The sequence below is a fragment of the Carassius gibelio genome, chromosome B9, assembly GCF_023724105.1.
Source record: "Carassius gibelio isolate Cgi1373 ecotype wild population from Czech Republic chromosome B9, carGib1.2-hapl.c, whole genome shotgun sequence".
NCBI classification, from domain to species: domain Eukaryota; kingdom Metazoa; phylum Chordata; class Actinopteri; order Cypriniformes; family Cyprinidae; genus Carassius; species Carassius gibelio.
The window spans coordinates 26,585,092-26,599,991 of NC_068404.1; the positions used below are offsets into that span (position 1 = coordinate 26,585,092).

The 14,900-nt window shown below is 35.6% G+C and overlaps 1 protein-coding gene across 2 annotated transcripts in view; it reads left to right on the top strand.

Moving 5' to 3' along the window:
* Positions 1-14,900, top strand: part of lrp2a (low density lipoprotein receptor-related protein 2a) — a 94,390-nt gene that overhangs the window by 19,268 nt on the left and 60,222 nt on the right. For both annotated transcript variants that reach the window (XM_052565536.1, XM_052565537.1), the window contains exons 11-21: positions 349-518; positions 4,613-4,836; positions 5,337-5,543; positions 5,652-5,854; positions 6,926-7,066; positions 7,166-7,369; positions 9,222-9,414; positions 11,898-12,023; positions 12,267-12,397; positions 14,185-14,322; positions 14,470-14,751. In XM_052565536.1, coding sequence (XP_052421496.1) covers positions 349-518; positions 4,613-4,836; positions 5,337-5,543; positions 5,652-5,854; positions 6,926-7,066; positions 7,166-7,369; positions 9,222-9,414; positions 11,898-12,023; positions 12,267-12,397; positions 14,185-14,322; positions 14,470-14,751 — 2,019 coding nt within the window. The remainder of the gene's footprint in view (positions 1-348; positions 519-4,612; positions 4,837-5,336; positions 5,544-5,651; positions 5,855-6,925; positions 7,067-7,165; positions 7,370-9,221; positions 9,415-11,897; positions 12,024-12,266; positions 12,398-14,184; positions 14,323-14,469; positions 14,752-14,900) is intronic.

Sequence of the window (14,900 nt, forward strand, 5' to 3'; positions counted from 1 at the left end):
CATGCTTTCACATAAGTTTCTTAGAGACTAATATTCCTGGTGTTAACTGTTATCTTATATGTCCATTAATCAGGCTTTTTGCAGCCCATCTCTCTTCAAGCGCCTCAGTTTGCATTGAATGCCACTGTGTTATTAAGCTCCTGAAATGTCTGCCTCCCAACCATTTATTTGGCAGGTCCTGGAAATGAATAACAAACGCTGGCACCACACAGCCAATCCCAAACTCTCTCACATTAGTTAGGTCTTATCAGAAGTACATTGTATTATGCGAGTTCTCCAAAGATTGTCAAACTGTATCCTTCATTTTGAAGCTCACCACATGAATTCACTTTGTTCTGCAATCTTCAGCTGGGGTTCCTTCGCTTATATTCTCCAACGGGAGAGACCTGCTGATCGCTGATGTCCACGGACACAACGCTCGAACCCTGGTCCAGTCCCAGAACAGAGGAGTTGCTGTTGGCGTGGACTTCCATTTCCAGCTGCAACGAGTCTTTTGGACCGACACAATCCAAAATAAGGTCAAACGGATGACAGACTAACAACATCAGTCCTTCTGAAGTTACATAGTTGCTAAGAAATAGCATTAGGACTGGCATTTATAAAGTTAAGACATTTATGATGTTACATAAGATTTCAATTTCAAATTTCAAAATAAAATTTAATGTATCACAGTTTCCCCAAAATGCGAAGCAGCACTGTTTTCAACGTTGGTAATAATAAGAAATATTTATTGAGCTGCAAATCAGCTTATTAGAATGATTTCTGAAGGATCATGTGACACTGAAGACTGGAGTAATGATGCTGAAAATACAGCTTTGTGTCATAGAAATAAATTACATTTTTTAATATATTCAAAAAGAAAACGGCTAATTGAACCTGCATTAATATTTCACATTATTACTGATTTTACTGTATTTTTTAACAAGACTTCTTTTATACTGAAAATGATTCAAATGCTTGAATGGAGTCTCTTGATATTTTTCAGTCATCATGACACTCTTTATGTATTTGCATTTTTTACTAATTTCCATCAAACAGCCATTATATCCTAGTAGATGTTTAATGCAAGTTAAAAACAGTTAACCTGTAGTTAATTAACGACCATATTTACGCTGTTGCTTAATTTAATACATTATCCCCCGGTTTCACAGACAAGTCTTAAACCTAGTCTTAGACTAAAAAGTAAATCGGAGCTGTTTCATCTGAAAGAAACTTGCATTGACTGATCTTTGTTTTGTGTCAAGATGCACACCAGTAATGTTTTTTGTCTAAGGCACATTTGTAAAAAATGCTTAAATGTCTTAATTGAACTATGATCTAATCCTGGCTTAGTCTAAGCCCCGTCTGTGAAACCGGGCCATATATGTTTTATAGTTAATCTAATAATCATCAAATATATTTATTGCCCAGTCCTAATGGACTTAGACCACAGTCTATTATATTTCATGGCTGAGTGTGTGGCATTAATGTTTCCCGCTTACATTCGTTTAATGATCTGGCACCTGTCATGGGTTCTCAGTTTCACCAAATTTAATAAGTGACTTTTCACAGATTACTGAAGTCCTAACCTTGTCAGCTATCCATGTAACATTTGTTGTTGATAACAAAGCTCTGCATTATACCTGCTCTTCCTCCTTGGACATGCACTACCGTCCCTGACCCTAAACACACACACACACACACACACACACACACACATCTTCATTGTGCCAGTCAGTCTGCTCTGATCTCACCTCTCATACACCCCAGCAACAGCGTTTGGCTAAAGGCCCAAATAAAGTCTGCTGGACTCAAATAAAGTGTGCCAGTATCTTTCAAGCCTCCCTAAACTCTTCCTGAAGCAATCTTGCCCAAGTTATATTATGTTAACCCTAGCCATCCACTTTGAAATGAAAACAAATATAAAGTGTATAAATAATGGGTTAAAATGTTCAACTTTCAAATGCATATTAGCAGCAAGTTAACAATTTTTTAATGTGAATTTCCAGTATGTAGGAGTCACTCAGTAGTGATTGCTTTGTATTAAATATAACAGCTATACAGTATATGAATATATGTAAACACACTACCATTCAAAAGCTTATGATCGATACGATTTTTTTTTTTGTCTGACCAAGGCTAATGATACAGTAAAAACAGAAATATTGTGAAATATTATTACAATTTAAGATAACTGGTTTCTACTTTAATATATTTTCAAATGTAATTTATTCCTGTGATCAAAGCTGAGTTTTCAGCACCATTCCTCCAGTCTTCAGTGTCACATGATCTTCAGAAATCAATCAGATTTGCAGCTCAAGAAACATGTCTGATTAAATGAAACATATTCAATGTTGAAAACAGTTGCACTGCGTACTATTTTTCTCGAAACTGTGATACATGTTCATTTCCCAGGACTTCTCGATGAGTAGAAAGCTCAAAAGAACAGCATTTATTTAAAAATATAAATATTTTGCAATATTATAAATGTATTTTCCGGACACTTTTGATCAATTCTTAATTTCTCTAAAATAATTTTTCTAAAAACGTCTTAATGACCATCACTGAACACCAGTTTACAGCGTGTGAATTTGTTAAATTGTAGTGCAATTTATATTGTAAATACTGTATTTATTTATATATTTTTTTTCAATTTCCAGTGTAGAAAATGCAATGGTGCAATTTATATATATATATATATATATATATATATAAAATTTCAGAGCTAAGTATTAGTGAGGATTAAAGAAAAAAAACAGTTTGTGGAAGCTATGAAGGAAGTTGGCTCTTCATCAGCAGAAAGGGGATTCTTCAGCTGATGCCTGTAGATACTGCTAATACGTTAATAATGGGCGACCAGTCTGACTCCCGAAGGGTAACTGGCTCGGATCGGTGCTAGACTCCACGTTTTCTAATCTCCAGAAAGTGTCTGATATGAGAGGAAATGCTCGCATATTTCTGCGTAATTGTATGCAACCTGAGAGTATCTGGAGTGAGCGTGCAGTATCTGTCCCTTTTTTACGCATTCTTTGGACAGCTCAAAGAGCTTTGTTTCAAACTCTTGGCTGCTTCATGATTTGGAGATCAGCCATGGAGGAAAAAAAGTGGGTACATGCAAGAAGACGGGCTTCTGAGTCTCGTGGCAGGGGGTCTGCGAGAGCCACACCACCAGACCACCTTCACAGCTTGAGTTTCTGTTAACGGGTCAGCTCTTTTAGACGTTTAGCTCTGGTTTCCAAAGGGCGAAGCCTGCAAAGAGCATTGGTGCCTTAGTTAGTGATATGATGCCAAGGGATCCAGCCTGAGAAACTGGTGCCATCTTTTAATCAATAGGGCAGTGGTTTCAGAGTACCACCTCTGGGGCAGCGGAGAAAGCCAAACTCAGGGACGTCAGTTACTAGAAGCCAGTCTTATTACCCGTGATTATTTAAGATGAGAATCTAATGTCAAGTTTTGATTATGTTCTTGTAGGATTACTGCTGAAAAGACCACCTTAGATCAGTTTGAGTGTTTATAGACTGGTTTCGTAATGTATAGGAAAGAAATTACTTTTAGCCATTGTAAACATTTTGTCATTTAATAAATAAATAAATAAATCCTATTTAGGTTTAGTTAAATTTTATTTTCGTTCTGGTTTCGTTTTAATTATTTTTTTAGTTATTTCATTTTTCATTTCATTTTTATATTTTATTTAGAATGTTTGTTTTTTCATTTATTTTGTATATTATTTAGTAATTTCAACATTTTTCATTTTCATTCATGTCATTTTAATTTATTTCATTTTCATGTCTCTTTAATATTTAGTTCGTAAATTATAATAGTTAGTGAATTCATTTTTTTATTAGCAAAGCAGCATTTATAATTTTCATTTAGTTTACGTTTTTCTATTTATTTCATTTTATTTCGTCATTTTAATGTACAATAAAACTGTTTCATTTTTTATTCATTTAGTATTTAAGTTAATTTAAACTATTCTAAAAAAAATGATAATATATTCATTTTATTTAGTAATTTAGTTAATAATTTCAGTTCTTCATTTAAAAATTTCATTTAATTACATTTTTCAACTAATATTAGATTTTAATATTTTATTTCAATTCCATGCTTTTTAACATGCTTAATTTTTCAATAGTTTAAAAAAATGTATTTCTGTTAATATATAATATTTATCATTTATAACAATTTATAATTTACTATATAAATATTTATTTACTAATTTAGTTAGTAATTCCAGTTCTACAATTTAATATTTTACATTACTTTAATTAAGATGCTTACATTTTTCAAAAGTTTTACTCTTTATATATTTAGTAATTTCCATTAATTTATAATATTTATTATTTACAACATTTTACAATATAAATCATATTTACTTACTACTTTAGTGAGTAATTCCAGTTCTTCAACTTGCCAAGGCAACTCGTCTAATTTCACTTTATTTTAAATAGTTAAACGTTTTTAATAGTTTCAGTTAACAGTAATGACTCCGGTTTGAACTAGTCAGTTTAAACCCATTAAGAACCTTAGAAGTGACAACAGCAAACCAACATTCTCTACATATGCCTGCCTTTTCAGCAGCATGTCAAAACCTCAACGACAACTTCTCCAACCAAATCTTGTTTGCTCCAAACAGGTGTTTTCCGTGGATATGGACGGGTCGCATTTGCAGGTGGTCCTGAACGTATCCGTGGACTATCCTGAAAACCTGGCTGTGGACTGGGTGAATAACAAGCTGTACGTGGTGGAGGCCAGCGTCAACAGAATCGACATGGTGGACCTGGACGGGAGCAACCGGGTCACGCTGATCGCCGAGCACCTGGGCAACCCGAGAGGTCTCGCGCTTGACCCGACCGTGGGGTGAGCTCCCGGGGGAGACTTTAATCCTACCCTTGCTTCCTCCACCTAATCATAATCGTAAAGCTGATCTCCGATGTGGAGCCTCAGATACTGAGAATGGGAATGTTGTACACTGTCTGTAAGGATTAGTCAGAAGTAATTAAGCAAAGATGAGCTTCACAGAAACCCAGGCCAGGTGGCCTCCTGCTAAATTGAGAAGTGACAATAAATAGTTGCATCGCTTAAATAATGTTCTTTGTGTATTCATTTCAAAATCTCGTTCTTATCCCTCAAGGGTTTTATCCGTAACCCGATGCTGTCCAAACTGAGCCCTAACAATATATTTGTGCAAATACCATTGAAGTTCAAGTTGCTCTTCGTCTATTTTAGTGCAACGCGAGATTAATAAATCGCAATTCATGATTATAACGGGATAGCGTCATTTAGGATTAGTTCCTTTCTATTTTAGATGATTAAAACAAAGTCTTGTGTCACAAAGAGGTTGTTGTGTTTGAGTTTAGGTACCTTTTCTTCTCTGACTGGGATACTTTGAATGGGGAACCGGGTTTGGAGAGGGCCTTCATGGATGGGACCAATCGCTATGGGATCATCAGGACCAAACTCGGCTGGCCTGCAGGGATTACTTTGGACCTTGAAGCTAAAAGAGTGTATTGGGTGGACAGCCGTTACGATTATATTGAAACCACCACTTATGATGGCTTGCACAGGTATCTTTAAGGGGTTGCAGATGTTTTATTTGGAAATGCATGCTGATTTTTATCATTTTTTCACACTTTCCGGAAGTGTTTTTAACTCTTATTTGAATTCTCCAATAGGAAAACCGTGGTCCATGGTGGGTCTGTGATTCCTCATCCGTTTGGCATTACTCTGTTTGAGCATTCGGTCTACTACACTGACTGGACCAAGATGGCCGTTATGAAAGCTAATAAATACAGCGACAACAGCCCACAAGAGCTCTACAGGACCTCTCAGAGACCACATGGCCTGACTGTGGTCCATGCATACAGACAGCCCTTCGGTAAGGAGCTGTGTTATGTATATTAAACTGTTGGATGTCAGAAAGAAGATTGCAGTGCAGTTTTGGTTCTGGAAATATAGCATTTCATTGTGGTTTTGGTTATAGAAGTTATCAAAAAAGAAAAAAATTATACGCAATAAATCAAACTGATGAGCCTGTTATTGTTATGTAAAACTGTTAAAATATTTTTTGTTCATTGAAATAAAGCTGAAATAAAATATGAATATTAGATTAGATGTTAGAACTTAACTTAAAAAACTTGCATGGAATTTAAAAAATATTGGCTTTCGCAACTGACTGAAATAAAACAGGTTTGGCTGAAGCGCTAAAATGACAAAAACTGAAGTCTAAATAGAAATATTAAAACAAAATAATAAAAACTACAAAAGCACAATAAAATAGCTAAAACTCAAACTAAAGTTGAAATATAAAATACTAGGAAAATAACTCACAATTTTATTACATTTTACAAAAGCACATGACAGTCAGTTTGACCTCAGATTATTAAATTACAACTTGTTAAAATATAAAACAAAAATTCTGTTTTTTTTTTTTAAATCAGATGTTTATATATATATATAAAGCATCGCAAATGACGTAATTAAATAAATGTGTGCAAAATTGACTGGTTTTAACTATTTACAAAAGAGTTGCATGTTAAAATTTACATATGCAAATTTATAAACAAATATATGCAAGTAAATAAATGCTGTATATACAAAATGTTGAATATTATATATAGTCAATTTATGTTCCCAATGACGTACATCTAGGATTTGTTGTGCTCACAAGTAGTATGCGCTAAATACAGGTTAAACATGGCCCGAAAAGTTTTGTTAATAGTCACTGATACCATAGATGATGATAGCCAGAAATGCAATGTGATTGCATTGCATCGTATTTGTAGTTTAAGTTAATCTGTCCTGTTGTATCCAGGACAGCAGGGTTGACTTACTGTGCTTAGGAGAGGTTTTAAACGTAGCCACTTTAAACAAAAATCTTGCAGACATAATTAAATTATTGCTCTTCTTTTTGTGATTTATTGACATGTGCGTTTGTTTGATCGGACAGTAAGTAACCCCTGTGGCACGAATCGAGGAGGCTGTGAACACATCTGTGTTCTGAGTCACAGAACTGATAACGGAGGTCTTGGATATCGCTGCCGCTGCCGGATGGGTTTCGATCTGCATGCTGACGGCAAGAGATGCATGTGTAAGACAGATCTCAGTCAGACCTTGTGTCTTTGGTTATGCAACATGCAACAGCTTGACTTTTAAAGAAAACAATATGCATGCAATATGTGTCTTGCAGCTGTGAGGCAGTTTCTGCTGTTCTCCAGTCAGCTGGCGGTCAGAGGAATCCCCTTCAACCTGTCCACGCAGGAAGACATTATACTCCCCATCACAGGAACTCCCTCTTATTTCGTTGGAGTGGACTTCAGTGCTGCAGACAATTCCATTTTCTTCTCTGATACGGTGAAGGACATCATCTACAAACAGAAAATTGATGGAACCGGTGAGAATGGCTTGGGAATTTGTGTCAACCCCAAAAGTTAGAAACAAGTTGCTTTTTTAACTCTGTCCCACCCGGCATTTTTGAAAAAAGTTGCCAGCCACCGCCAACGATTTTGATGATTTAAAAACTTGTCATTGGTGGGGAAGCGTTGTCTTCTAAATGAAGAGTTAACTCATCAATGGCGAGGAAAGAGTTAAGGGGCTTTTTTTGTCTCGTATCCTGAATTTAGCGAGCCAGTTTTAAAGGTAGGGTAGGAGATTCCTTAGAGGTTAGCAATAGCAAGCTAGCCTTAAAAACATAAGTTCTCACCCTCCCTGCAAATCACACTCTAAAACCACGCCTCCTCCAAAACACATGAACACACACTGGCAGATCAGATATGAGAAATGATGTCAGATTACCTCATGTGATGTATCATAACTGCATGAACAGGATGCGTGGAGGTATGCAAATACATACATTGACTGGCAGGCAGGACAGCCTATCATAGCCCTTGGACAGAGGCATATGTGACCCTGGAGCACAAAACCAGTCTGAAGTCTCTGGGGTACATTTGTAGCAATAGCCAAAAATACATGTAATACAATACATGTATGGAATACATGTACATGTATGGGTCAAAATGATCTATTTTTCTTTTATGCAAAAAATCATAAGGATATTAAGTAAAGATCATGTTCCATGAAGTTATTTAGTAAATTTCCTACAGACAATATGTCAAAATTTAATTTTTTATAAGTAATAAACATTGCTAAGAACTTCATTTGAACAACTTTAAAAGCAATTTTCTCAATATTTACATTTTTTTAATTTTTGCACCCTCAGATTCCAGATTTTTAAATGGTTGCATCTCAAACAAATATTGTCCTATCATAACAAACCATACATCAATGGAAAGCTTATTCATTAAGTTTAAAACTTAATAAAAGAAATTGACACTTAGGACTGGTTTTGTGATCCGGGTTCACATATGATAGGACAAACATTTTACAGTCCTACACCTTCCACAGATGATATAAATTCATCGAAATACATTAAGACCACTTAGTGTTTGCTATCGTAGTGTGAGAAGACTTTTAACCAGCATAACAAAAATCCAATCATGTACCCTGCCTTTATTTTCTGACCCAGAATATAATTGCTTTTATTCGCTGGAGTGTTCTTCAATTCTGATTTTCTAATTCATTTTGTTGGTGAAAAAAAAAGCACAAAATCTGTGCTCTGTTTGATGAAATGTCCTTTACTTCTGAGCAGATAAAGTGAGAAACTGATACTCACTGAATACTCCACTCAGCCCTCGGGATATTTGCTGTGTGCCAACAACACATTTTGCTGCATGTGATCTCGCCTATCAGCTGCCTTCAAAGGCCAGCTACATGAGATAATGTGTTTGCTGGTGTTGGACTACATTTCTAATAGAAATCCAGGACACTAATACCCTCCTCCCCCTGACTCAACCCAAAACAATATAGACAGTTTCATTCAACACCTGTGAGCCACATATAAGGGATAGCACATTCATTTGCACTATGTTCCAATGATGCATTTATTTGATACAAAAAAATTAATATAAATTTAAAGTAACTGTTTTCTATTTAAATATATTTTAAAATGGTATTTATTCCTGTGATATCAAAGCTGAATTTTCATCATCATTACTCCAGGTTTCAGTGTCACATGATCTTCAGAAATCATTCTAATGTGCTGATTCACTGCTCAGGAAACATGTATTGTCATTATCAATATTGATAACCATGTGCTGCATAACATTTTTGTGAAAACTGAATTTTTGAAAAGTTCAAGAAGTGGACCGTGCTCTAATCTTTGTGTTTCTTTGCTTTAATCTCCACAGGCAGGGAGGTACTAGCAGCCAATCGTGTGGATGGTGCAGAAGATCTTGCTTATGATTGGATATCGAAGAACCTGTACTGGACAGATCCACGCTACAGGAGTATATCTGTCATGAAGGTCGCGGATAAGACCAGACGAGCCATTGTACGAAACCTCAACAATCCCAGGTCCATAGTGGTCCATCCAGTAGCTGGGTGAGTGGTTTATTGGTTAGTCTTGTTTATAATAATGCTAAAAAAATTTTATATATATATATATATATATATATATATATATATATATATATATATATATATATATGTGTGTGTGTGTGTGTGTGTGTGTGTGTGTGTAGGTGTATGTAACCCTGGACTACAAAACCAGTCTGAAGTCACTGGGGTTTATTTGTAGCAATAGCCAAAAATACATTGTATGGGTCAAAATTATTGGTTTTTCTTTTATGCCAAAAATCATTAGGATGTTAAGTAAAGATCATGTTCAATAAAATATTTTGTAAATTTACTACTGTAAATATATCAAAATTTAATTTTTGATTTATTTTAAAATGAATTGCTAAGAGCTTCATTTAGACAACTTTAAAGGCAATTTTTTATAGATGTCAAATTAATTTTGATAAATACGTCGCACCTGACTATAAGTCGCAGGACCAGCCAAACTGTGAAAAAAGGTGTGACTTATAGTCCGGAAAATACGGTATATATATATATATGGGCATAGATTAATTTTTTTATCTAGATTAATCTCACTGTAATCTTGGAATTAGTCTAGATTAAAATAGCTCATTTGAATTCTGCCAAAGGCATTCAGAATATGTGTGCTACAAATAAAACAATGACTAAAAGTAAGTATTTTAGAACGGGTTTCTAAAGCCAGGTGGTGCATTAGACCAGGAGCTGTTTCTTGTTTCCAAAATGGTTTCCATTGGGAAGCTTCTTAAAAATAAAAATTCCCTGAAGCAAACCCGGCAGCTTCAGCTGCATCCATGTTTGCACGTCATTCTCGCCCCCTACAGTGCAATTCGGTTAGGTATACATCCGCACTAAAATATCAAGGTGAAAGTCATCATAGCTCGCCTAATATAGACCCAGCTCTCAACCCAACTTTGAGAATAGATTAACGGCAATATTTTTTTTTATCGCCCGATAAGAGTCACACGTTAACACAGCACGTTAACGCCAATAACGGCCCACCACTAATATATATATATATTTTTTTATAGTTTTAGTTGGTGATGTAAACTGTAATTTAATTAATTATATTTTTAATAAATATTTATCTTGCGTTTCAGGATAAATAAATATGCTATAGTTATGCTGATATTGTATCTTTTGAAAAAGTTTTCACTATGATGCCTTAATATGAAGTCTTTATATGCAGCTTTTAGAACAGAAACATTTAGGCTAATACTTGCATACACAAAATAAACACACTCCAACTTCATCCTTCATGGAAAAAAGGGTTGCGACCGTGGGTTTGAAATCACAGGCACGTTCAGATGTCAACAGACACAATTCAGCGAGCGACCGTGAGCCAGGAACACAGTTCGGGGGAGCCCTGCTTTCACCTCGCCTCTCTGTTTCCCTAAGACCGTGAAAAAGCATTAACAATCGGGCCACTTGTGTCCAGTCACACCTTTCATAATGCAGGAGGTGCCCAGCCATTCATAGATTGCTCCTGCTTTGAACCTGGCACAGATAAAGGAGCTCTTTATGCCCTGCTAGTGGGACATTTCCAATGGCTTCAAAGTCATGAGGCCTCTGGGCCCAGGAGACTAGATTAGTGCTGCATGAAGGCCGGTATTGTAGTCCACACTAAGAACTTGGCTTAATGGGGGAAAACCCCACAGAGCACTCAGATAACTGTCTATACCTCACAGTTTATAAATAAAACCCAGCGGATGGGTTCAAATACGTCCCCACCTATTAATTTGGCTTTTGGTGAGGGCATGGGGTGAAGATTTGTGGTGATTTTGGTATTGTTCCCTCATCCACATGCTGTCCCAAACCTGTATGACTTTTGGCCCGTCTTTTCAGTTTATGACTGGGGCTAAATCCAAAGTTAAAGGTATATTAAAAAAGTAGTCCATATGACTTCTGAAGACTTCAGAAATTGAACAAGTGAACATTCGTGTATATATAAATTCTGTATATACAGTGCTGTTCAAAAGGTTTATTTTATTGAAAGAAAATAATAGTTTTATTCAGCAAAGATACAATAAATTAATGAAAAGTGAAAGTTAATACAAATAATGTGTAAAAATTTCTATGTCAATTAAATACATCAAAAAATCCTGAAAAATAATATTGATAAATAACCGTTTAAAATAAAAACCATTTAATAATATTTCACAGTATTTCTGTTTTTAATGCATCTGTGATCAAATAAATGCAGTCTTGGTGAGCATAAGAGACTTCTTTTAAATAAATCTTACCAAACTTTTGAAAGGTATTGTATGTATGTGTATATTACTCACAAGTAATATGAACAACTTCTACTGTATATTAAAGATTAATTTTAAAACTTAAAAGCTCTAGTGCTCATTCATTGTAATTGCATGTAAAAAAGCTTGTGTTCGTCTGAGGAAATGTAGTAAAAAATAGGTATGAGGGTGAGTAAATGTTTATTTTTGGGTGAACTATTTCTTTTAAAGCAGTGTGTGTGTGTTTGTGCTCGGCAGTTATATCTTCTGGACTGACTGGTACCGTCCGGCGAAGATTATGCGGGCCTGGGGTGACGGGTCACATGCTCAGTCGATTGTAAACACCACTCTTGGCTGGCCGAATGGCTTGGCCATTGACTGGAGGTGAGTTACAGTTCCCCGAATGAAAGTACAGGAATACAGCATTCAGTTGTACTCATAATACTATAAACAATGATCCATTTCTGTTTCATTCATAAACCTTCCTCTCTTTGCTTTAACTTCGATGGCTTCCTGAAGTCATGGTTCATCGTTATTATTTTTTTTGCACTTAAATCATGATGTGACATAATCCTGTTTCTCAGTATTGGTCTAAAACTCTCTCTCGGTCGTGTCCCTGCCTCTCAGTGCCATGCGGCTGTTTTGGGTGGACGCCTTCTTTGATAAGATCGAGCACAGCAACTTTGACGGACAAAACAGATTGTCCTTGGATCGCATCACTCAGATCTCCCATCCGTTTGGACTTACTGTCTTTGGAGGTGCGTCTATCTATCTATCTATCTATCTATCTATCTATCTATCTATCTATCTATCTATCTATCTATCTATCTATCTATCTATCTATCTATCTATCTATCTATCTATCTACTTATCTATCTATCTATCTATCTATCTATCTATCTATCTATCTATCTATCGCTCTAATGTTCTATCGTTCTATCTATCTATCTATCTATCTATCTATCTATCTATCTATCTATCGTTCTATCGTTCTATCGTTCTATCTATCATTCTATCTATCGTTCTATCTATTATTCTATCTATCGTTCTATCTATCTATCTATCGTTCTATCGTTCTATCTATCATTCTATCTATCGTTCTATCTATTATTCTATCTATCGTTCTATTGTTCTATCTATCGTTCTATCGTTCTATCTATCTATCTATCTATCTATCTATCTATCTATCTATCTATCTATCTATCTATCTATCTATCTATCTATCTATCTATCTATCTATCTATCGCTCTAATGTTCTATCTATCTATCTATCTATCTATCTATCTATCTATCTATCTATCTATCTATCTATCTATCTATCTATCTATCTATCGTTCTATCGTTCTATCTATCATTCTATCTATCGTTCTATCTATTATTCTATCTATCGTTCTATCTATCATTCTATCGTTCTATTGTTCTATCTATCGTTCTATCGTTCTGTCTATCTATTGTTCTATCTATTGTTATATCTATCATTCTATCGTTCTATTGTTCTATCATTCTATCATTCTATCTATCTATCTATCTATCTATCTATCGTTCTATCTATCTATCGTTCTATCTATCGTTCTATCGTTCTATTGTTCTATCTATCGTTCTATCGTTCTATCTATCATTCTATCTATCGTTCTATCTATCATTCTATCGTTCTATTGTTCTATCTATCGTTCTATCGTTCTGTCTATCTATTGTTCTATCTATTGTTATATCTATCATTCTATCGTTCTATTGTTCTATCGTTCTATCATTCTGTCTATCTATCTATCTATCTATCTATCTATCTATCTATCTATCTATCTATCTATCTATCTATCTATCTATCTATCTATCTATCTATCTATCTATCTATCGTTCTATCGTTCTATCTATCATTCTATCTATCGTTCTATCTATTATTCTATCTATCGTTCTATCTATCATTCTATCGTTCTATTGTTCTATCTATCGTTCTATCGTTCTGTCTATCTATTGTTCTATCTATTGTTATATCTATCATTCTATCGTTCTATTGTTCTATCGTTCTATCATTCTGTCTATCTATCTATCTATCTATCTATCTATCTATCTATCTATCTATCTATCTATCTATCTATCTATCTATCTATCTATCTATCTATCTATCTATCGTTCTATCGTTCTATTGTTCTATCTATCGTTCTATCGTTCTATCGTTCTATCTATCATTCTGTCGTTCTATCTATCATTCTAGCGTTGGATAATTCAATATCTGTTCAATATCATTTCAGTAATCTGTATTTCTGTCTTCACTGAGACGTGGCTGACTTTTAGAAAGCGGTCTAATTTTTCTATTCATTTATGTCTGTCATCATCTCGATGTCATCTTAAAGATGTTAGTCTCGTTGGCCTCTTCTTTGATGATGGACAGTCACGTCTGGTATCTGTGAAATGAAGGTCTCTGTGTAGGTCAGTGTAGTTCGGCAGTTTCGGTGCTGAAAGATAAAAGTGCAGAAGTCAGAGTTCACGCACTGGTATTTCTCAAAGATGGCCTGTTTGATTACACTAATGAAGTTTGCTGGTCCAGGCTATGTGTACTTCACCGACTGGAGGCTAGGAGGAATCGTGAGGGTCCGTAAAACAGACGGAGGGGAGATGATGATCATACGGCGAGGGATCAGCCACATCATGCATGTCAAATCCTTCAACGCTGACTCGCAGATCGGTGAGACTCACTTTCTGTTGATTCATTTACTTTACTCATTTTTGCATTGAATGCAATGCCTCCACAAAGGTTTTAGGGTTCATAAAGGCCATTTATTCAAATGCAGCAAATGAATCAAATATGTTTGCAATACTTTACTCCCAACAGGATCTAACTTCTGCAACAGGCAAACAAACCCAAATGGAGACTGCAGTCATTTCTGTTTCCCAGCGCCGTACTCCCAGCGAGTGTGTGGCTGTCCGTACGGAATGAAGCTAGAAGCCAATCAGCAGACGTGTGTGGATGATCCATCCAATGAGCCGCCGACCCTCCAGTGTGGCTCTAACTCCTTCTCATGCACCAATGGGAAATGTGTGCCTCAGAGCTACCAGTGTGACGGCGTCGATGACTGTCATGACAACAGTGACGAGGCCAACTGCGGCGCTAATAGTAATCTTTTACTTTATATTTCATGCAAATATTCATGTGCTTATAGATACTGTACAGTAGTAACGTGCAATCACAAGGACATTATTTTCATTATTAGGTCACTTTTTCAAAACTCTCTACATGGGTACACTTACCAGCTTTCAGCTTGG